This window comes from Semicossyphus pulcher, unplaced genomic scaffold (genome assembly GCF_022749685.1).
Source record: "Semicossyphus pulcher isolate SPU_LCO1_2020_fin unplaced genomic scaffold, fSemPul1.0.p SCAF_10, whole genome shotgun sequence".
Taxonomy (NCBI): Eukaryota; Metazoa; Chordata; class Actinopteri; order Labriformes; family Labridae; genus Semicossyphus; species Semicossyphus pulcher.
Window position 1 is genome coordinate 1,249,542 of NW_027211604.1, and position 24,848 is coordinate 1,274,389.

Sequence of the window (24,848 nt, forward strand, 5' to 3'; positions counted from 1 at the left end):
CCATCTATTATTGCGGAGCTGCAGCAGAGATGGTGAAGAGAAGCACCCATGTCACCTTACTGACGTCACCCAGCAGGCTAATTGAGGACACTCCATCAGGGTGGGGAGGGTGGGAGCGATTTACAGTATATATTCAGTAAGGCTTTGCAGCATTACGTTTGATAAAACAGCTCACATGGATGAATAGAAGACAGCCAGGTCTGATGATAGATATGTGCTTATAACCACACCTTTTCTAATGAAGCAGGGTGTGGCAGATTACATGCCTTATGTGCCATTTTTTTCTCCATAAGATGTTTCACAATAGGGAAAATGCATGCAACATGTTAGGTCTGGTTTTCATTTCAATAGACCAACCGACAAACAACCTAAAATACCACAATCTTGTAACTATATAGGCTTTTCATTTCAAATGGATCTCTGCACTAAATACACAAACGTGAGTTAATTTTCATGTCCAAAATGCCCCCAAGCGAAGCTGTGCCATTATTTTCCTCGAATTATTTCCCCTGTACTCATGAATCTAGCTTATAGTTCATGATTGCTCATGTAGGGACTACATTTCCCATGATTCCACACACCGGAACTAAAAACAGAAGGCGGAAACATGCGAAGGTAAAAATGAACTTTAAGTTATCAGTGTCGTAGACCAGAAATGTTATAATAATAATCATATTTTAAACAAACATTATGCCCGAGAACAGGTCTGTGCATAAGTGTGAGCAGAAAATGGGAGTGGGAGAATGAGCGCTACCTCAGACAGCACTGTTGTCATGGAGATAGCTACAGCCAACTAAGCTAGCGTTAGCTTGTCCGTAGCAGCCGTATGTGATTGGTTATTAACCGTTTCAGATAAATTCCAAAGCATTGAAACAAAACGAAAATGTTAGATATAAAACATACACACCAGTCTTCTGTTCTCTTTCTTAAAAGCCAGTTATGTTGGTTTGTAAACCAACACAACACTGGAACTGTATTTACTGTGCTTATTGTCAATATGATACATGAAAAAACTCAGTTAGCTTTAGCTAAGTTAGTTGAAAACTTTTCCACTGCCCTGCTTTTATCGTTCACATTTACTTTGTTAATTTCAAATAGATGTAATCCTGCTCATTGCTTTGAAACGTTGCCTGTAATGGCATAACACAACCACTGAAATTAAAGGGACCCTTCAACCAGTGCAAACAGTGTAGAAACATTTCTTTTGAACTATTTGTAGATCAACAGAAAGAAAATCTACATCATCTATATTTAATTTGTTGTTTGAGTCAAGGCACACATGCCTCCAATTTCCTGGTTTCATCTTCTCAAAATCAGGATTTGTTAATATTCTTTTTCTTATGCGATTGTTAACTAAATATCTTTGGACGCTTAGTCATTGTACAACAAGAAGTCTGAAGATCGAGTGCAGGGCTTCATCAACTTCTGTTTTTTCCCCCCATATTCATACATTTTATATATCAAAACAACCGATCTATTAAGAAAATTGATTGTCACATGAATAGTGAACAATACTGTTTATTACAGCCCTGGTTCTATTTCACATCATTGGGCAGTAGTTATGTATGTATCTTCCCACATAATTGCTATTTATTCCAACAAAAATCCTGTCTGATGTTTTCTTCTATGTTTGTGTCAGAATACAGGTCTGTGTACAGATGACGGTGTGTGTGTCATTTTCATACTGTTGTATAAGCCTCCACTGAGATTTTGACCTGTTGTCTGCGTGTTGTGTTGGTCAGGGTGAGCCGGCGGTCCTGTGAGGACGGCCCGCTGCTGGAGGAGCAGGAGACGGAGGGCCAGCGGCAGCTTCACAGCCTCCTGCTGCAGCAGCTCCACACTGACGTGGACATCGACCGGTCAGAAACTGTTTTGTATCCATCTAAATCTATACCTCCACACACATACCTGGATAATAAACGATGAAAACATTTTAAAGTCAATTTAGCACATATTTATGTCCTGTTGTCATATTATTTGTAGCTTTAGTCAGCTAGATCTTAATTGGGTTTGGACAAATTATAGATACAAAAACATACAACACACACATTTTACAATAATTCCCCACCTTACCTTTGTCTACATTTTAAAAGAGAGAGAAAAACACTATAAGTATATTTTATTATTATATTATTATAACTACGAAAGAGAAACAAGCCAAAAAAATCCTCTTCTTCATAGCAGGTCTTGACAGTAGCATTAAGTTGCCACTACTATAAAACGTTATTGGACCTTACAACAAGTCAACGCATCTTTAGTTGAACATTTGTACATGTAATTCAATAATGACTGAGGTGAACTTGTCTTTCTCTCACTTCAGGACTTAATATATGACAACAGGGTGGTTATAGCCATTCTTTACCAAGTGTTCTGTAGTACATTGTGTTAGAGTTATAGTTCTATTTATCTCCTGAAATGAATAATTAGTTTCTTGTCTGTCCTTGCTGAAAGTGTGAATCTTTTTTTAGAATCAGTTTCCAAAAATATTTGTCCAAAGTTTAATTCAAATGCAAATTGTGGTTAACCCCTTACTGGAGGAATTTACTGTCGCACAGTTATAATAAAAACAAAAAGCAGTGTTGATAAGACCTGCCTGTGCGTCCCTGTGTAGCTCAGTGGGAAAGACAGTCTGCAGCTTTATTCCCAGCAGGGCCGTCTGAGCTATAAAAAATGCTCTGTTATGTTGCCTTCACAGTGCCCCACAGAGCAGCCTAGAGGAGGTTTTATACATAACCCTCAGGGCAACAGAGTCTTACTTATTTTTCTCTGAACCATGATTTTAAAACACCTGAAACTACATGTGACTTTAAACGTGTCTGTAGCTGCTGGTGGAGTACACCTCATATACCCAAAAAGTCTTATTTTGAAATAAATTCTGTCCTACAGATGTGTAGCTAAGAGGCAGTGCTTCGCCCCGGCAGCGCTCTACCGTCCGTTTGGGCAGCAGGCAGCCGGAGTGAAAAGCCTCTCCCAGTTCCAGGCCCTGCAGGACGGGGAGCAGGAGCTAGCCAGCCTACGGGAGCTGGGCCTGACCGACACTGAGATTCAGCTGTGGCAGAGCAGAGATGCACCGGAGGGAGCAGAGAAGGTAAACTCTACTGGAGACACAGAGGTGGCTAAAAATAAGAGGAAGGAAATAACAGGTTTTCGATTTGCAGCCCTGCATTTGTGGAGTTTGCATGATCTCAGCATCACTGCTTTTCTTTTATCAACATAATATTTTTGGAGTTGACATGTTTAGCTGATGAATGTACACCACATAGATGTAAATATATTTCCAAATCACCTGAATTAATGTACATTTGTTTATGTAAACCAGATTAAACATGACAAATACTTGTATAATCATGTTGACCTCAGGGAAAAATCTAACTATTTATTCTCTGAGGAAACACTGATATAAATGTTATATATATCCCTCATCCATGTCCGACCCCCCTGCTTTGTGCCCACACAGTCCCACGGCGTGTGTGCAGCTCCAGGTGCGAAGCAGCAGCGCCTGCAGGTGATCAGGGACAAGATTGACGCCCGGGCAGAGCTCCTGTCTCGCCCACAGCGCTTCGCCGCCAGCCGACCGCTGTCACGCCGGGAGATGGAGATCGAACAAGCGCTTTTCCAGGGAAATGATCGCCTGGGATTCCTCACTGCGCTTTACCACAGAGGTACGGAGGGCTCGAGTCACATGCACTGATTCATGCATCGGTTGACTAGTCAGAGGAACATGCTTATTTATTTAATGACATTGCAGAGAGGTGACACAATAAAGGGGTGTTGGAAAGACAGTTTTGCAGGTTTGACTGGTTAATCTCAAGCGAATAGAAACAGCTGAGAGAGACACAGTTTGTCTCATCCAAGTTCTGGAAAGTTAAAGCTTTCAGTTATAATACATAAATAAATGGTCAAAACAACCCCACAGGAGATAGAAAAGCAATGAGACTGAGTCACTGCTCTGTCCCTTTGATCAGAAGGTCAAACCTGTGTTGTTGTATTTTCGTCTTACAGAAGAAGATAACCAGGATGGCCAGCAGGGGGAGTCGTCCTCTGATCCAATGGACTCTCTCTACAGAGACGTCCTCAGCAAGGAGAGAAAACATGCCTTGTTTCGGGGCTCTCAGGGGGAAACACGTGCAGCATCACACACATCTGCACACAGAACTGAATCTGACCATTCACAGGACTCACAGAGAGACATCAACCAATCAAAAGAAGCTTCTGACCCCCAGCCAGAAGTACAAGAGTTAAGTTCAGACACCTCAGAGCAGCAGCTGGCTCAGGACAGACCGGCTGCTCCAACACAGATAAACATAAAGCAGCCAATCGGCAGTCTGTGCGGAGCGGGGACAGCGAGGTCAGGAGGACCGCTGACTGTCAGAGGAGCGATCGAGACGATATCAGACGAAGAAATCCTGAAGAATTGTGAACCTGATGATGGGATCCGGAGCATCCCGAGGTTCAGGAACTACCAGCCAGGAAAACCCTCCAAGGTATCAACATCTATTAAAACAAAAAGAGTTTGTTGCTGCGTAAACCAGGTGTAAAGAAGGCACTGGTTAAAGGCTAGCTTAAATGCTAGTAGTTTCAAAGAACATCCAAAGACCAAAAAGGTTCTATTTAAAATAATTCCAGAGATTTAGGCATCAGGCAGGTATGTAAAAAGTAAAGTAAAATGTCCCTGGGATAAGTTTGACATCTACTGTATAAAGAATGTGTACATACCACAGAAGAAGAGTAAGATAGATCCAATATACACCACAGTCTGTGTATATAAGAAACAGTTGTAGCATCTTTATCGTGTCCAGTCACAGCAGCGAGTGAACACATGACCAACTTCACTTTGCGTATTTCAGGAGGTATTGTAGATTTAGTTTTTTGGTGCATCTCTGCAGGTGCTGTGTGTGAAGAACCTGAGTGCACAGGCATCAGTGGCCCAGCTGGTGGCGCTGTTCTCCAGGTTTGAGCAGGAGAATGGACCACCAGTGCTTTACCGCCTGCTGACAGGAAGGATGAAGGGTCAGGCCTTCATCACTCTGCCAGGTGAGACACAGCTTCTCAAATACAAGCGTGCTGAGTCTGTAACCAGAGAGAGGTTCATTGAATGGTCTGGCATTTCCATGTATACATTTACTTTGCCAAACAAGCTGTGCATTTTCCATTACATTACACATTAGATCTGTTGTTATGCGTATTTGTTCTCCTTTGGCAGATGCTGAAACAGCCCAGAAAGCCTTGCAGCTGGTCCACGGATACCGCCTGCTCGGGAAACCTTTGGTGGTTGAGTTTGGCCGAGAGCGACAGGAAGAGGGGAAGCAGAAGGAGCAGGAAGTGAAGGAGGAGACAAAAAACATTGATGCTTTATAGTTGTGAAAAAGGCTCAAATTGATGTGATTGTAAATAATTTATTTATTTTTCTGGATAAAAAGTGTCCAAGTGGAATTTTCAAAGTAATAAATGGCTGTTTTTTTTCATATAGACTTTGTATTATGTCACAATAACACAAACTACTATGATAAACAAATGCTCTTAACAAGTCATATTGTTTCTACATATAAAACAAGTTAAAGTTTATATTTAGCTTTTTAAAATAAGACCATATCCTACAAGTTTAAAATCCTTGAGCCCAAAAATCTTCATATTTGTCAAATTTAAAGAACATTATGTGGGAATTTTACAATGAATCTATATGAAAATATAACAAAATAATATGTTTTCTTATTCTCAACCGAAACATATTTATATATTTATAAAGAACACTACAGAAGACACAATGTACTCACAGTTCCCTGCAGTGTAAACCTCAGTGTAATTCTGGTTTTGGACACTAGGTGGAGCCACTCAGACATTTACAAGTAAGGCTGCTTTTGCAAGGAGATTAAAAATACAGCATTCAAACAGCTACAGGGGTTCAATTCAGTTTAACACGATGTGTAATCCGTATAATGTCAGTAATTAATTTTATGTTACATCCATACACTGAAATCACTGATGCAGTGAAGCACTGAGCTCTCACACGTCAAACACAAGTTTTCCTTTCCTTCCATAATCATCCTCTGGGTTGCTCTCCTATTCCTAGTCTCATTGTTGACATAAAAAATGACAGAACACACGGAAAATCGTCCGTCAGCTAGGTAAACACAAAGACAAATGGGCACACAGGGCCAGGTATGGAAGCCCTAAGCGGACATGCCACCATACATATTATTTATTCCATTTTGAACGAGTAATTTCAGTTGTTTTCTGGAGATCTCGTCTTATTTATTTCGTTGTCTCGAGATAACAAGATAAATAACTCGTTATCACGGGAAATCTGAGTAAATAAAATGTCCGCTTAGGGCTTCCGTACCTAGGTATGAAAACACATCCTGACACGCACAGAAACTTAGAGTATATTTAACGATTAATCAATTCAGTAATCGAAATGAATCATAATTATTGAACATCTTGGTTGTTGAGTGATCAAATTGTTTTCAGCATGTTACACCTGGCCTTTTATAGTCTAACAGTGATGTTACTAAGTGTTAGCTGTTGCAAATCAATATATACTACTTCAGCCTGTTTTCTGTTTGTATTTATTCAGTATTTCTTTAGTTTTGGTTGAAACATATTACCATGTCTTCAGCTATAAAAACCCAAGCTGGTCACTCTCATGTACAGTGTATAACTGTGCCAACACCCAGGATGTTGCACGACATCTCCACTATGTTTAAAGCCTTTATCTGAGTGGATTGCATGACTGGATGACAAGTTAAAAATTGAGTTTCAATAGTGATTCTTAGGACAGAAAGGCTACCAACAGTTGTACATATTATATATTTTATTGAACAAAATCAGCATCAACACATCGTATCAAACATATTTAATCATCACAGCAAGACCCTTCACGATAAGTCCTCCATTTAACCAGGTTTTTATAAAAGCTGGACAGCTGCTCGCACTCTTATCATCACCAGGAAGACCCTAAATCTTGTGCTTCACATGTACCTTGCATTTTTTTCATTGTCCTTTCTTGCTTATATCTCAGCGATGACTGGCAGCATCGGGGGCTTAAACCGTCTGGACGGTCTGCATCTGGTGCGACAGCCGGACGCCCAGAGATAAATAATACCTTTCTGACTGCAGAGGATCTGTCTGTCTGTAAGTGCGTTATTATAACTTTGTCTGTTTGCTAAGAATGCACCTATACTCGTCTGTTTTGCTTCTTCTGCCCTCTTTTCAGAGCACGTCTCTCTGTCCTCAGCCGTCTTCCTGCTGTTCTGAACCTGCCTGCTCCTGAGGTCCTTCAGGCAAACCTCAACACGTATTAAACTTTGATTTCCCTCTGAGCTGCAGACTGAGGGTTGACGTGGTGAGCTCTGGACGTGGGAGAATTGCCACCCTGCCTTCTTGCTATCCTCTGTCCATCCTCTGCGGGCAAGCCGGGCTGCAGTGAGGACAGAGTCTGTCCCGTCTGAGAGGGGACGACCGGACGTGGCCGACATCCTTCCAAAGCTAGGAGTGACAGTCTCTGGGTTCCTGCAGCTCTCCATCCTGCTAGTCCTGAGTCTTCTTCCCCTCTGCTTCTGCACCTTGTTTGAGGTATGAAATCACCTGTAAATCACATTTTTAAAGCATTAGGTTAGAATCATATGGATAAATAATTCTCAACATGTGGGTCAAAATAATACGACCATATAAAAGGCAAAAACACTCTTACTAGGTAGGAGCACACACATCTTACAAGCTGTGCAGCCAGTGATGAGGGGTCTTAAATACTGTATGGTACCGTAGTAACTTCTTCATACTATCATTTGTACACATCCAGCAGACACAGAGCAACATTAGCATTCATTTTGAAGTGTCTGGTTCAGGTGTCTAAATAACAGCTGGCAGTTGAGGATTGATGGAAACGGACACAAAGAGACAAGAGATGAAAAAACTAGCTTTCCTTTTCAGACTGTTTGCTTCATCTGAGCGTCGAGTTTGTTTCTTCTTCTTTGGATTTTCACTTCTTGTTGAAGTTGTATCTGTAGTCATCCATCTTTTCTTTGTTTGTTCAGCCATAGTAGATTACTGTTTACTCGCAACACTTGCAGAGGGCGGAAAAGCAGCCGCTTAGCTCCGCCTACCCTCTCTGGCAGACCAACCACTGCTGGCTGATGGAAAACGCGTCACTAACTGGGCGCCGCTTGTGACACCCTCTCCATAATAATACTATATACTGCAAATGCAACATCAGTGGTCCATAGGCTCAATCACTATTGTGTTACCTCATTCGGCGGCAGATAGAGACTTAACAGACATTTATTTAAATGTAAATCTTCGATAATATCACTTTAAGTTGGCTGCAGCTAAAAATGTGTTTTCATAACATGTCCACTAGGGGGAGACAGAGATCCTCTAAGAGACTATTGTAGGCAAGAACAAACACATGACCTGTTTCTATGTACAAATGAACCAAACAAGACAAACCTACCTGTGGCTGCTGAAGCCGATGTTGCAGAAGATGTGGATGGTGAAGGATGTGGGGGCTAGGAGATGGAGACCCGGTGGTCCTGACTGTAGAGCTGCAGCAGGAAGATACACAAAAGATGATTAATGAGAGCATGAGGAAGAAGAAAGGAGAATGACTGCAGTGACATAATCTCCTTCAATTGCTGTATTTCTGTACATATAATTCACATATTTTTACTTTATTAATATGTCCTATATTTCTTCATACTTCTAGTCTGTATAAAAGCATCTGCAACGCCCGAATTTCCCCCTGGGGAGGTATATGAGTCTGATCCTGATGAAAGAATCAGCACATCTTAAAGCCAGTCATGAGCTTTGCATTCTTTGTCATTTTCTTTACGCATATTTGCATGCTAAATAATGTGTCTAATATTATAAAATATATATCATCCCCACTGACAAAAAGAAGTTTCAATATTACAGTTGGGATAAAATGTTGTGAATTATATGATTTAATTTCTACTTCAGATCCCAAAGCTTCCAAAGATATTTATATCCGCCTGAAATCTGTGGCCGCGTGTTTGGAATGATCTTTATATTACACATTTTACAAGCGTAAACATCACGCCTACGTAAAGAGCTGAAAAAGGTTACACAGAAGGTTTTTCAGGCAAAGTATGAAAACATGTTTTTCAACCTCTTGAGCTTCTTAAAGGGAGATAAAAACAGGCTGCTGAGGGCTTAACGTGCTTCATCTGCTCTGCAAAGCTTTTAGCAGCTTTCCTGCACATTGTTTGTGCCTCTTTACTGTTAGCAGTAACTCCCTCACCAGACCCCAATTAAATCTGTAAGAAGTTAATTACAACAAACAGGCTCAGGAAAGCAAATTATACGCAACATGACGAGCAAAAAAACAGGAGTTTACAGGAATAAATGGATGGATTTTAAAGGCAATAATCACCAGTGAAGCTACTGTTCTTTTCCACCTACAGAATCAGATGTGTTCCTCAATCTCCATCAACATTTATCTAAATCATGCAGCATCAAACAGCTCCAGATTATCTATAAACTGTACATATAAATCTACACGCAGCTGCAGGTTCAGGTCATACCAGATTTCAGTGTTAGATCCTGACGTCTCTCCTCGTCTTCCTCCTGCAGGACTGAACGCTTCACCAAGTGCTCTCTCTGTCTGACCCCCTCTCCCTTTTGTACCCCTCTCTCTCTCTCTCTCTCTCTCTCTCTCTCCCCTCACTAGGTCAAGCGAGCTTATAGTGCAAAGTGCAGTTCAGAATATACGGACAGGTGACTAATTAAAGGAAAGGACAACATTAAGTGTCTCAGTAAGGTGTAAGGTCGCCACGTGCAGCTGTTGCTTGTAAGTCTACGTGAGCTGCTTTAATTTCCTCGTTGTGTAGACGAGGTTGCCGTAGCTGCTACACGCAGCTTTTATCAGGATTCATTTCAACCTTTCTCTGCACTCATTTGGTTTTATGGTGAGCTTGGACGTTTCGGAGAAAGACTTTTTAAAAATCGTACTAAAGGTCTGATTATGTTGACTGTGGATGGCGGCGACATCAGTCTGTTTGCTCTGGTCAGACATTCGGTCTTTGGCTTCACCACCTGAGTTCAGCAGGTTTATCGGCGGTGCAGGAAACGCGAGGACAGCCGGATCTCCACACGGGGAGAGACACTGAGATAAGATTAATAATGTCCTGAACAAGAACTACATGAAAAAATTATTATTACAACTTGTTTTTATTTTTCTGTTCGCAGCTTGAATTTGCTGATGTGCATCACTTGATGCATCCATGAACATTCTATTCTTGATGTGAAGAGGAGAAATTTCCATCAGGCTTTTAGAATTGTTGAATGGACCTTTTAAGGTACTTTCTACGGAAGCCCTAAGAGGACATGCATCCATACATTTTATTTATTTACCCAGCCTGTTGTTCTGTTTTCTACATCGACAGAAAATGATCCCGTTATCAGGCGAAAACCAGCTTTCTCCAGATAACAAGACAAAGTTGAGATCTCGGGACAACAACTGAAATAACTTCACAGGAAAACAGAGTCAATAAAAAGTATGGATGCATGTCCGCTTAGGGCTTCCGTAGAACGAGGAATTGCCACAAGATCTTATATTAACTTTTTTGTCATGTCTGTCATGCTCAACATGCTGTTTTCAGCACATGCATGACTCAGCCTTAAGATACGAGTCAGGAGCATGAGGTGGTTGTAATCCTGACTGCTCTCAACTATTCAAAGTATTCAGGGATTTCACTAAATCATCGTCAGCCTTCAGAAACCTGCAGCTCACGTGTCGACGAACGGATCTCCCTCCTGTCACAGAGGGCTCCGGATCAGAGTTCACAGAGGGAGAAAGAGCTGTATCACAGTACAGCAGGGTCAGTTTGCTCAGCATGTGCTGGCTCACTGTGCTCTGTTATGTGGGTCAAAGATAATGGAAGCTGTTGAAACGCGGCCGGATCGTTAAAGCCTCCAAAGGTCCTGACATAAGATACAGTAGCTCCAGTCTTTGACTCTTTTTATGCTCATTAAAAAATCCCTGCAAACTGTATTTATCATATTTATTCTTAATAATAAACTTTGAATCAATCTCACATGCACTGTCCTGCAGCAGAAATGTTCACCAAACGTGTAACACCAACAACATGTTGCTGAAAATAGTCCCCAACAGTTTCACCATGCACTCCTGAGTAACAAACGTTAGCTCATAAAATCACATCTTTAGCAGAGATGAATTGATTCTACAAACAGGGTCGAGAAGTCAGACAGTATTGAAGCCTTGTGAAACACTGTGTATTCAAATCAAATAAAAATACTATATTTACAGCAATCCAATCCTCATTCAGAGCATGTTGCCATTATTAATCCACACATTTCCCCCCTGATGTTGACAAGTTCTTATTTTGTCAATGTAACTCCAGTTAATGCAAGTTGAACAGTTGCTCCCTAAGCTACAGCACAATTTTATATTCCTGACCTTTGAGTCAAACAAAACACCAGGAAATGCTCAGTAAAAGTGAAGATTTGCTAATATTTCCAATGTCCTTATTCATCTTTTTATAGATCCATACATTATCTATACCGCTTATCCTGTTCAGGGTCACAGGGAGGGCTAGAGAGGCAGGGAACACCCTGGATAGGTCACCTGTCAATCACAGGGCTGACACATGAACCACTTTCTCACCGAAATGAGCAACGCAGGTTTTTCAGAACCGGGAAGACCTGCTTATAGATGCTGATTTTCTCTTTTCCCATTGCCAGTGAAGTATCCTCCTGTCGGTCTCTTTTCTGCTGCGTCACCGTCTGACGTGACAAACGCGCCAGAGACAGGGTTAGTAAAGAGTGAAGATGTTACGCTGGTTAGGTCTTTATTGTATCTATTAATCATTCAGTCTGTTTATGAAAGTCGATGTTGGAACGACATAAAACCCGTGTCGACAGGCTGATCGGAGCCGAGGCAATAATTAACCGGGTCTACTGCAGAGTCATTTGACCTGGGTCTGAATGCTGATTGTAACCTTTCCCACTAAGCAAAAAAGCTGAGTGTTAGCGGGTTTTTTGACCAGTGAGAAAGTGGCTTTAGAGACAGACAACCCTTCACGCTCACACTCACACCTACGGGCAATTTAGAGTCACCAGTGAACCTAACGAGCATGTCTTTGGACTGTGGGAGGAAGCCGGAGAACCCGGAGGGAACCCACGCATGCACGGGGAGAACATGCAGACTCCACACAGAAAGGCCCACTATGTTTCATAGATATGATTAAATTAGAAGGCTGCTGAGAGAGACGAGTGATCTGATGGTACAAAATCCATTAAACAAACACATTTATCTCAGAAAGTAAGCTCAGAATTTGGAGCAACCTTATTCAATACTTCAAAACGTTACCTCACAAATGCCAGTGCTTCAGTAATACCCAACATTTAACACATCACTGACACAATAAGCAGATTTCCACAGAAGCTTTTTTGGTTGGACCAGTTTTAACCTGGATTATGTCCTTACTTAAGAAGCTGATAAAGACCCCGTTTGCAGTTCAGAAGGTCACATAGTGATGAGGAAAGATCTGAAACCGTCCATTCATAAAAGGCAAACGTGAAGGGAAACTGGGCCAAATCACGATGAGGTCCTGATTACGCACCCGACTCTCAAAGTAGGTTAAAGAAACAGACAATGATTAAAGTACATCTGATGCAACTGTTTCAATATGTATAGATGTTTCGTGTCTGGTGGGAGCTGACCAGCTGAAGCCACTGATGACTGAAACACAAAAAAGGGATCTGCTTCCTCTTTCAACCTGAACTAGCATAAATGCTACATAGGATAGCACTGTATTCAGGTGTTTATAGCTGATTGTCAGCTGAGTTACTGTGTCTAAATGTGTCACTGTATTTAATCAAGGCCATCACTGTGTCATCCAGAGTTCATTGTGAGCTGAGCAGGAATGCAGGGCAGGGCACCTCAGAGCTAGTTTCTGTTTTAGTTTTTTCCATTAGCGCTTTGTGTTTTTCTCTCGACGCACTGAAGCAACAATCCTTCATCTTTACAGGCTCTTTAAGTAAGCAGAGAGCAACGTCACTGACCACCAACTAATTCAGCAGCATGTTTGCTTTGATCAAATGAGACGCCTTCATCAGCAGCCTTTGCTGTGGGTTGTGGCTTGCAGTCACTGTTGTGCCTCATTAAAAAGGTTTCCTTACAGTAGTTGTTTAAAGATGGGAGAGGTTCATTTATTCATCATTCAAGTCCAGATTGTAAAGGAGGACAAACACGTGACCTTTTGATCCCAAACCACCGGTTGTTAACTTCCTGTTCGGTTATTCAAATACTTTGTGGGACTGTACGTACGGTGTGGACGTCTGTCTGTCCTAAGCCTTGAGAGAATTTCTTCAAATTTGGCACAACTGTCCACTTGGACTTAAGGATGAACTGAGTAGATTTTGGTGGTCAAAGGTCAAGGCCCACTGTGACCTCATGTCCATTCTATTCTTGTGAACGCATCATGTGTCAAAGCTCTTTATCAGTACTCCCTCCTCCTCTGGAAAAATAGCCTCTAAGTGAGGGCAGCATATTTCTCACTGGAAACTATTCACTGGAATCTCACACGTCGCCAAAACATGCACTTAATACCTTTTGTTTAATAACTCCAACATCGAGTCTACACAGAGAAATGTAACTTCAACTTGACTCGCTGGCCGAGGCGTACACCTGCAAGGCGGTAATTCTAGTTTCTCAAGTCAGTCAGCACACATTTCAAACGAATTATTTCATTTGGAAGTATATTTAATTCTACACTATGATTTAGGAAATTAGGTGAAATCTTTTTAACCCACAAAAGTTACTGCAGGGAGGCAACATAGATTTACTGCCTTCTTTTATAGATGTGTTTGTGATTTATTGTTTAACTGAGACGATATTCTGTTTTCTTAACTAATCTTGGTGCTTAAGAATAACCAAAGTGAGACTGTCTTTGGTTGGTTCAGACACATGGAGACTACAGGAAGGTTTAGGAGAAGGTCATAGTTTGGCCTGGATAATGTGCCAGCATTTACTTATAGTTTGAAAACTTGAAACGTACATTATTCTCTGAATGACAGAAAGCCCTGAGGGCGCCTTGTGCTCGTGGTTTGTGCCACCACTACACAGTGTGGTCATGCTTACGAACAGGAAAAGTGTTTTGTGTTTCAGGCTGATTTTTACTTTGAGCTTTGTGCTGACACACAAAAAGATTATTTATATTATATTTTCAGTTGTGCATGTTGAGCTGCATTCATTCAAATAAAACAACTTGATTTTTACATCCAAACTTTGTGTCACTAAAACAACGTCTCTTCATTTTTCTCAACGACCTGGGTTTGGCGGTCATCACGTCATCACGTCATCGCCTCTCCCTGGTTTTGATCCTCTGCTGGTTACAATAAATGATTGCAGAGAAGTTAAGGGAGCGCAGGACGGACCGGTTCGTCTGGTTTGTGTTCTTCTCATTCTGCTGTCTGCAGGTATTTCTGAACTGACTGACAAATCACAGCTTCTCAGTGCTCACATCAGCCGAGACTGACGACGGACTCCGAGCTTCTCATCACACGAATACACAGGTGAGACTCAGCCCTCGATTATCATACATAAATACTGATCTATACACGTTCATCATTTTCTACCTGTATATGTTTGGTATTTGTGTCATCTGTTTTCCCCCTCGTGTAATGATTTGATGCTTTTGGCACTTCATAAACTTTACGTTAACAAAAACTGTTTAACTTTTTAAGTAACTAAAACTTTTTCTCATCCTTATATCAAGAGCACATGTCGAAGATAAGAAGTTTTTCCATCCATGCATTCATTTTGATATTAAAAGTAGAACACTACGGAAGCCCGAAGCAGACATGCATCCATACATTTTATTTATTATGTTTTAAATTTCCGGTTGTTTTCTTGAGATCTTGAGTATGTATGTTTATTTATATTGAGTATCAGAGGTGCTGGTTTAACTGTATGCTGTGGTATGAAAATGTAGGGTTATCACATCATAAACATTCACTTATCTACAGGAATGTAATCTAACGTGTAAATGCTGTTAAAGTAAGACAGAAAGTAGTGCAGAAATAAACCCTGCATCAGTTGTGTATAAATAAGATAATGGTCGGATCGTTTGGCTCTCTGTATTGCTGTTTGCAGGTTTTGGGGGCGTGTCTGTTTGAAGCAGGCTGGTGGATTTTTTAATTTTTAGATTTTTGAATTAAAATTTTTGGCAGCTATTTTAGATTTACACTTCAGACAGAAATGCAAAGATTTCAAAATATTTTAGTCCAGTTTTAGTCAATAAGCACTTTAATTAACACATCAGCAGATCATCCATTCAGTAAATGAACGATGTAGACACCTCATACAAAGATTACTTTTCATCACCGCTTCTCATTTAAACTGACTGAAGCAGACAGACGCTGATGTAGACAGCCTGGGTTAACAGAGACCACTCATAACCACCTTTAACCGGGTTACCCTGTTACAGGAATTAATCGTCATATTTTAACATTCACTCTGAATGTCCGACAGCCCACCACTAACATTTGAGACCCGCCTCGTCTCGTTGACGGAAACTAAACATAGCCTACGTGTTGTCAGAGTTCTTATTATCAAAGATCTATTTATAGCTCGTCAGCGTCTCGTCTTCGTCATGTGAAAAGGTCGTTGGCGAACATTGTTCATCATTATTCTCGTTAACGAAATGAACACTGCGCGGTTCAAAAGCAAAAATGTCCAAAATGTATTGTTCGTAGTTATTGCGCCACCATCTGGTCAAATTGCACCAAATTTCCCGTTGCACTCCCTGCGGTCGTAAGCAATAAACCCGGCAACTGTGAAGAAAAAGTGATGGACTACACTCATACACAGTACACATACAGAGACAGACAGAGATTACTGCTTTAAGTTCTTTTATCCAATCTGCCTCATTCACACACACAGAGCCACATGCATGGTGCTTGCCTGACAATCAGGTGCAAATCTAGCGACAGTGTCTTGCTCAACAGGTTGGGCTGCAGATTAAACCATCAACCCTGATTGGTCCCTCTTCCTCCTCAGAGCTTTTCTTTGCTTACGCGTATCAAACAAGCCTTGATCATCAAATCCCTGTTTTCACCCACATTATCTTACAGCGCAGATTCTGCAGATTAGAGAACATGTAGTATCTTTTTGTTCCAGTGTTGTAGATCAGAAACAGATTGTGTTTATTGTCTTTTTAAGTGGTTTTATTAACTGTGTCTAACTTAAACTCCTTGTTCCTCCTTTAGCAGCCATCATGACAGCGAAGGTGGTCATTCGGCAGCCTCAGCCGGTGATGGAGGTCCGAGACTCTGATGAGTGGGGGTCTGGAATATGTGACTGTTGTGAAAACGTGCCCGAGTGTAAGTGTAGTATTATAACTTTGAATCACTTGAGATTGAAATTACCTGGCCGAGACATCTGAACAGTTACAGACACCAAACACACGAGCAGAACACTAAATCAGCTCTGATTAGGATGCTGCGTTTCTCACTAACATGGACATTTAACAGGGTTTTCAATTCTTCCAAGTGTCTGTTCTTACTGTTTGATATCACATGTTTATCTAGTTTCTTTTTAGGACCATATCTATAAGTTAAACTTTACTTGGATTAACTGAGAGTTGATCTTTAGCACAGGTAGTCCTGCTCTGCCTCTGAGACAAACGGACATTGTTTGCTCCCTTTCAGAGCTCGTCTTTGTTCCTTGTTTCTCTAAAGTATATCCTTAAATTAATCTAATACAAGGGACAACAGTAGGAAGTGGTTTCAGTTTTCTTACCACAATAATTCTGAAGAAAGAAAAAGAAGAGGGTATTTACTTCCTTTAACCGCCTTGTGTGTCTCCTTGTCTCTGAGTCTTTTATCCGTTAATCTGTTTTCATGTGTTTTTCCTGCTTCAGGTTGTTTTGCTTTCTGGTGCTGTCCCTGCTTCGCCTGCAAGACTAGCAGGGACTACGGCCAGAACCTTTGTCTCCCCCTGCTGGAGATATTTGGTGGCTGCATCCCGCCCATCACCATGTCCATGAGGGTGTCCATGCGGGAGCGCTACGGCATCAAAGTAAGGCCAAAATTAATTGTTGTAGTTTCTGCAAGTTTAGAAGTTTGATTCCTGGTTGCATTAGATTCACATAAGGGCACAATTAAAGGAGATAAGTCTGAAATTAAGCGTATAAAAAGGTATTATAAAGGTAACATTTCAGGTCTTTGTAAGATCTGGCCCTGTAGCTGAGTGCTCACCTGTTGACCTGACGTCGCTGTGTTTCTGTCTGCAGGGGAACATTTGTAGGGACTGTGCGTACGCCACCTTCTGCCCCAGCTGCACCTGGTGCCAGATGTCCCGAGAGATGAGGAGGCGGAAAATACAAGTTCTTCTCATCGGCGCCAAGAACACATGACCTCTCTCCTCTCCAGGGTTGCCAGGTCTGTGTGAAAAAAAACAGCCAATAAAACCAGCCCAATGCTAGAACTCAAAATATACCCCTGCCAAACCATGTACACTGCTTTTAAAGTCAGCCTTGCTATCAATGCCAAATGCATTATAAAATAAACAGATTGATTAAACTGAGACGGTCATAGAGGCGGGTGAGAGGAGGATGTTATCAAACTGGCATCCATCGTGGACAACTCCTCTCACCCCCTGCATGAGACTGTGAGGGCCGGAGGGGGCCAATTCTGCGGGAAAACCGCAGACCTGGCAACCCTGCTCCTCTTTCTCCTCGCCACCCCCAACATGACAAACCTGCTTCTTCTGTTATTAACATGTGATGACTCGGCTAAAGACTGAATGCACTTACTCCTCATGATGAGCATTTAATAACAAAGTAATTTGCCTGCCTGGAATTTAATGTAAAATATATCTATTTAAAATATAATTTTAACATGCACAATTTAATGTTTTCTTCTGTAATCACACCCACAGCTTCATTTATAACCAGGTAACCTGCTTTATAGATGTTGCATGCTTCTATATAATCTTTATTACTGATATCTGTCCTTGTAATTAATCAAACTGATATTTAGTGGTTAAGAACAAAAAACATAGATATAGAAATACAGAAAATGATAGTTTAATCAATGTTTCAATATTTGCTTATTTTTGTTTGTCTGTTAATAGTTCATATATTGTAAATAAAATGAATGAAATGAACATAGTATGCTGTTATTTCTTTGTTTATTCATGCACAACATAGTTAGGTGAAGTAAAAGCACATAAATAAGCCCATAACTGTTTACCACACAAAGGGCACACTGCACAGAGCGAACATACAGAGTGCTACCTTTCACTTTAATGAACTTTAAATATTCATGCCAAACCGAACCTGTCAGCTAGAGGGCGCCACACGCTTCACAATGAGCTGGTACCGTGGAGGTTCATGTGGGGTCACAGGCCCAATCCACCCTGAAGCTTTAGCACTGAATCCTCGTGGACTTTAGTGACGTCAGACGTGCAGTGTGTGAGCGCGTGAGTCTGTGAGGGTTTGAGAACGGTATAAAAATCAGGAATGGGAAACACTATCATGACATCACACGTTGCCTGGAAACCAGATGAGCCATTAACTAATTCAACAAAAAAACAGTCTCCAGCATGTGTCTGTGTTTCTTACATCACAGTGTTTACATATTTTAGCTAAATATGAAAAGTCAGAAGGCCTTAGTGTTAATCACTTTGTGAATATGTAACTGAAAAACATCCAATAACTCTGCAAACGGGAAAAATAACCACCACAGTGATGAACTCCATGTTGTCACTTACAGATAAACCTATGTGTGGATCCTGTCACCGTCCACGCTCGCTTTGTTTACATGTCTTTTTTTTGTTCAAACTTTATTGAATACTACTTCAATATACAAACGTGTTTACATTTAGTGGGGGGCGGGACAATCACGTTTGTATACGTCACCAAGTTAGCTATGAACTCTGGGTAACCACCAAAGGACTTGGCGTTGAGTATTTACTGTCTAACACAAAGAAGAGAGTTCCCTTTAGAACAGTACACAGATATTATCCAGTGAATCACTATCTTGTTGCCATGGAGACCTCAGTCTCCAGTCTGTAAATACACTACCTGAAATGACTGTTGATGTTAAAGCCGAGAGGAAGGTGCACATTCCTCTCGCTCATTGATCAATGGTTATTTTGTGTTTGTGGACGTGTTAATGTGAAGATGGATTTTGTTCATGGACTAAACTTATTTTTATTTATTGGGGAAAAGTGAATATTTACTTTATTTGCTTCTTTCATAATATGTTTGTTTTGGTGAGGCCTGTTATGAAGGTACATTTTGATTTGTATTTTGTTTAAACATTGTTTAGTCTCTCATTTTGTGATGTACTCCCAGAAACAAACAAACAAACAAACAAAGGTGGAAGGACCTGAATAGATTTATTATTGATTATATTGACTCTGATGTCACCGTATGCTGAGAGAATGTACTGTTTGGTTTCAATAAATGTAAAGGCAAAAAGATCAAACATTATATTTTTAACCTACCAAAACGTCACATTCATAAAGCTACATTTAATAAATCTAAACTCTTATTTGTTGTTTTTGAAAATGAAACCAAATGATACATAAAAACAAGAAGGCTGTCAGGACAATGAGTTTGTGCTCCTTTAATGTATTTGTATGAATGAATAATAATCTCTGGCTTTACAAATGTACACTGTCCCCTGGCATTTTGTTTTGTTCTGTTTTATTCACTTTATTATGATTAACTGGAGTCACCTGAGTGTTCTCTGCACCTGAATTTTGAATAATAAACAACATAAACCGTGTGACAGCACTAAGCACGCACACACTTAACGGGAACGTGCCTCAAAGTCCGCGAGTGAGGAGATGAGGATTTGGCCCTTGTGTCAGACACGACATAACTTTGAAGTCACTCTCAGGTTATGGCTACTTTGACTCACCTGTGCTTCATGCTAAAGGCTAAAGTTAGCAGTAAAATGTATGAAGAAATCAGTTAGCATTTTAATTCCTTTAACACATTTCTTTGTTTTTAAAAGCATCATGGGACTTTCAGCCTCCCTTCTACTCACATAAAATGATCTTGAAAACTTTCTGTACACCCTCTGCCAGGCATCAAACAACAGGAAGTAAAGTTAGCAACTAGCTGCAGCTGCTAGCTGGTGATATATGTTTGTCAGGAGTTGGAGACAAAGCCATAGCTAAATTAGACTTCCACTCATGAGGCTTAACAACTTTGTAAAGTATGTTTTTGTTGTTTCTTTTCTGCCCTCCAGTGGCCAAAAATGTACAAACGCAGCCTCACAAGACAACATCTGCACGCTGTGGTCAGCTAGAGGGCTGCCAACACCCATTAAATTCAAAGCAGAATGGAGGAGAAGAGCTTGAACCTCCCCTCTGTTGTTCAGTTTGCTCTATAAACTCGTGCAGTCAGTATCATGTCATATTTTGTCAAATTATTCCCAATAAACTTCCACATTTGTTTGGCTCGCTCTGCGTTCCAGCCGCGGAGATCCCTCCCCGCTGCTGGCACACTTGGCCCCGGTGTTCACTGTAAATTGCTCAGTGGGTTGTTTTTAATGGGATTATAATGACAGTTATGGTTTGCAAGAATTGATGTTTGTGACTTTTACGAGGTGTGAGTGAAGGGGCGGGACCAGGCGGCTCGTAAAGGCTGCAGGAATGTTAATTGGTCGAGGCCACTGCTGCCCTCTTTGTTCTGCGCGCTCATAGTGGGCTTCTGTTGCGCCCGTTAAAGGCCAAAGAACTGATTTAAAATCTGTGACTCGAACCCCACACACCCTCCGACACCCCCCACACACACATATGAACACGACTTATCCCACCTACACCCCCACCTTCATCCCCTCCCATTCTTTCTTCCTCTTCTCCTTCCCACTCCTGGAGAAAATGGACCCTTTGCTTCCCTCATTTCCTCCATGTTGCTTAATCAGGGGTCACCCCCCCCAACCCCCCTGTGTAATTTCATCACAGCTTTTTCCTTTCTGTTGTGGTTAAACAGACGGCTGAACGTCCACTCAGGACGAGCCAGATGGACCCATGCTGACGTGAGGAGGGACGTGTCTGAAAGGATTAGTTTAATTTATAATCGATCTTGTTCAGGTTACTGTCGAGATATTCTTTGACTCTGAATAATAAGATTTTCATCCACCATCTTTTCTAGTTTGAGTTGTAAATATTTTTTAACTTATCTACTTCTATTTCTTGAGATATTGTAACTCTAACAGTTTTTATTGTCTCTCAAATTGACTTATTCATACTGGGTATAAACTCGGTTAAGGAGTTTTAGCTGCTATGCTAATGGCTAGGCTCTACGGACGGAAGGTGGAATCATAGCCACTTTGGTGTTCCCCTGACTTTTCCTCGAGCCCACAGAGGTTAGAGTTTAGCTACTAGTGTGTCTCAACATCTATTGGAAGGATTGCCGTAGAATGAAGTACAGAGAATAATGCTCCTATGATGAATTGTGGATCATAAGGTCAAAGGTTGAATGTGCAAATTAACAAATGTTAGCATGCTAACATGGCACCACTGTGACAGCTATTATTTTAGATTTAGTGTTCAGATGAAAATGCTTTTAGTCTTTTTTACTCTTTAGTGCAGCGACTCCCAAACTTTTTATGCAACGCACCCCCTTTACATCCCGACCTGGCTGATGTACCCCCAACCCCACGACACTTAAAAAACGCAACATAGCCTATCTATAGGCGAATTAAAGGCATCAAGTTTAATTCTGCACAAATAAAGATGTTTAAAATATTCAACAGATCACAACAATGCGCTCTTACATTCGAAACTGAAACTACACTGCAACAAACTTACACACAAGTCCTCACTTTTAAAGAGCGAAGAAGACGAGTGAGGGCGAGGAGAAACGCACAGGCAGAGAGACCCTTCATGAGAGAAGAGGGGAACATGCTGTCATGCTTTCAGCTGCATTAAAGAAAAATCAAGTTTAAATTCCAATTACCAAACATAACATAGCAGTTACGGAAATGAGAACATCAGTTTCCTACTTTGAATCAAACTGCAATAAAGTTACACACGATCCACCAAGTAAAGAAACATTTGTTGGACACATGCAGAGGCTCAGAAACGGAGCGCGTGGACAAAAAGCAGATCCATCTGAGGATTTTCATGTGAAAAATCCCACTTGGTGTTATTCATACACCATCACACCACCATTACAGTTTTCCTCACGTGCACCCCCTAGAGGTAGCTTGAGCACCCCAAGGGGTGCACGCACCACACTTTGGGAATCCCTGCTTTAGTGAATAAAAAGTCATTACCCCCCCTACAGTCTCCCGCTTCTCTGCTCCAGGTAAAATTAACACTTGAAATTTCAGCAAATCATCCTTACAATAAATCAACGATGAAGACGTAGTGTCTAAGGACACTGGATTACACTGAAACAGACAGCCGGTGAGTTCATCACCACCTTCGTCAGGCCGACAGCCACCACTAACATTTTAGTCTCGTCTCGTTAACGAAATCAAAACATACGCGTCATCAGAGTTTGTAATATCAAAGATCTATTTTTAGCTCGTCAACGCCTCCTCTTCGTCATGGGAAAAAGGTCGCTGACGAACATTTATCATTAACGAAATTAACACTGCGCCTGAGTACAGCCTAACAGGGCCTTATGGCTGTAGCCTCCAGGTTTCGTCTACACTGATGTTTATCTTTTTTTCTCTACATAACTTTTGACACATTCACACCTAGAGCCCACACTAATCCAGCATTTTAAATCCCTGAAGATACTTAAAGTTTCAGATCTCTCCTGAAGACAAGAGGACCATCTTTCCTTCAAGTGACTCTGTGTCCTCTGGCAGCCGGGCAGCTTCCGGAGATTTGGGGACACAAAATTTCTGCAGTCAAGAATGATTTTTCCTTAGACTGGTTAAAAACTGAAAAGGATGAGCCTTAATGATACTGAACGACTGACTCCTGTGTGGACAGGGCCTGTATCAGAGGTCACGAGATGCATTTGAACCTGGAGTAGGTGGAATCGTCCTGATGCTGCTGAGCGTCACCCTGTCTGTCTGCTTCCACCTCGACAGATAGAGACGCGTCTATCTGCCCGGGTCTCTCCATAATTTCCAGGGGAAGTGTTCCTTTTAGGAGACAAGGCCGGAGTCGCGGGGAGTGGGCTGATAACGGCTCAGGTTAAGATGAGGTGGGAGTCCGACACACGCTATCAGACGACGGGCCTCCGAGCAAACAAACAGCTCTGACCTCTGAAAACAACGGCAGCAGGGAGCAGCTGATAGTGAGAGACGGATAGGTGGAGGTTGGTGACGGTGCAGTGTGTGTGTATGTGTGTGTGTGTGTGTGTGTGTGTGTGTGTGTGTGTGTGTGTGTGTGTGTGAGGAGGTAGAGAGCAGGGGCAAGGGGCACGCAGGGCAAGGATTATCTGATCCCTCCATGATGTCAGTGTCACACAGTCTATTAAAATCAGAGGGTTGCGTGTGTGTGTGTGTGTGTGTGTGTGTGTGTGCCTTTGTGGGGAGCTCACATCCACACGCAGCCACATCCTTTACATCTTCACAGTTTTCCATCCAAACCAACACTGTCAAAACACAACAAGCTTCACGAGCATCAGATTAAGTCATGAAAGAGAGGACATTTCTTTTCTTTCCAGAAAGAAAGTCTTGATGATCGTAGATCTCTTGTTTATGGCTCACAAATGGAGTGCATCGACACAGCATACACAAGTGTTTTCCACGTCCGGGTCTCATACTTGTAGCAACTATTGGCATTTTTTATCATCTTTCCCTGACCTTAAATAACTCTTTTTTATTTTAACAGAAATAATCCCATTGAGATACAAAATCTCTTCTAAAAGTTCCACGTACAGAACAAACTGCACTCACTGGTCAAATGATCCTTAATCTTGTTTTTATAAAACTCTTCAGGTAACTTTGTAGCTCAGATCCAGATGAGGGAGTTGAAAGCCCACACATAACGTGTCCATGTGACCGAAAAAGTTTAAATAATAAAACGTGTGATGTCCTCTAGCTTAAAATATTCACTTTAAATAGCTAACATGAAGGATGATGATGCAACACAGGTGGTTTGTGTGCGCCCAAACATCTCCTATGCCTATTACAAATGTTCTCATCTTCCACATCTGTGGTTGCTATGGGTCATTCTGAGCCACTAAACGTGCTTAGTAAGGTCTGAAAGATCACCTTCAAAAGGAAGGACCAAACAAACATTAACTGTTGGTGAGAGATTGAATGCATCCTCTTTAAATCAGTGTGTAAATCACTTTGTACACAATGCAAGGCATAAAGCCGCCCCATAATGTTGAAATGATCAAACATGGAAACATTGAACAGTTGAGATCAGAACAGATCCAAGAGTCAGAGGGAGCATCAGACACCAACTCACTGCACGGGTGATAATAACACTAAATGAATGTTGGTTAAAGACAGTGAAAGTTTTAGAGAAACGTTACATCCAACATGTATCTCAGGGGCCGTGGTCTGTGTGCAGAAGTGTGCACGACACATTCAGACAAATGAGGAAAGAGAGGGATGAGATGGGAGGTGCAGCAGCAGCAGAGAGGTGAGTGAAGGGAGGGAGGGTCAACGAATTCTTTGATTACTGAACCTCGTCAGTCAGATAGCAGAGGGCTCGTACACGAGGCGGACACGCCGAAGGACTGCAACACACACTCATAAGACAGAGGACTCGATCAGGAAGAAATATTGTTAGCTGCAGACCAACATGTGACTCTTAGCAGTAATATATGGAGGTTAGGTGGAGTTTCATGAGGCCTCAGTTAGCCTTTCATGTAGTGATACCAGACCCTTCTTCCAGTAGGGGGCAGCACTGAGCGTTACTCTCCTGCAGG

General features: G+C 41.5%; 2 protein-coding genes across 3 annotated transcripts; both read left to right on the top strand.

The window, feature by feature from the left end:
- Nucleotides 1-595: 595 nt before the first annotated feature.
- rbm41 (RNA binding motif protein 41) lies at nt 596-5,465 on the top strand. Its single transcript, XM_069674411.1, has 7 exons — nt 596-615; nt 1,743-1,859; nt 2,887-3,088; nt 3,458-3,662; nt 4,003-4,484; nt 4,887-5,034; nt 5,204-5,465. Exons 1-7 carry the CDS (start codon nt 608-610, stop codon nt 5,356-5,358), a joined length of 1,317 nt encoding a protein of 438 aa, XP_069530512.1. The 5' UTR covers nt 596-607; the 3' UTR covers nt 5,359-5,465.
- An 8,994-nt stretch (nt 5,466-14,459) lies between these two features.
- On the top strand, nt 14,460-18,108 carry LOC138599307 (cornifelin homolog B-like). 2 transcript variants are annotated; one of them, XM_069670909.1, is made up of 4 exons: nt 14,460-14,553; nt 16,249-16,362; nt 16,902-17,059; nt 17,274-18,108. In XM_069670909.1, exons 2-4 carry the CDS (start codon nt 16,257-16,259, stop codon nt 17,394-17,396), a joined length of 387 nt encoding a protein of 128 aa, XP_069527010.1. In that variant the 5' UTR covers nt 14,460-14,553; nt 16,249-16,256; the 3' UTR covers nt 17,397-18,108. The 2 variants fall into 2 exon arrangements, with proteins under 2 accessions (XP_069527010.1, XP_069527019.1); XM_069670918.1 differs by having other exon boundaries at nt 14,471-14,553; nt 16,252-16,362.
- The last annotated feature ends 6,740 nt before the right edge of the window (nt 18,109-24,848 follow it).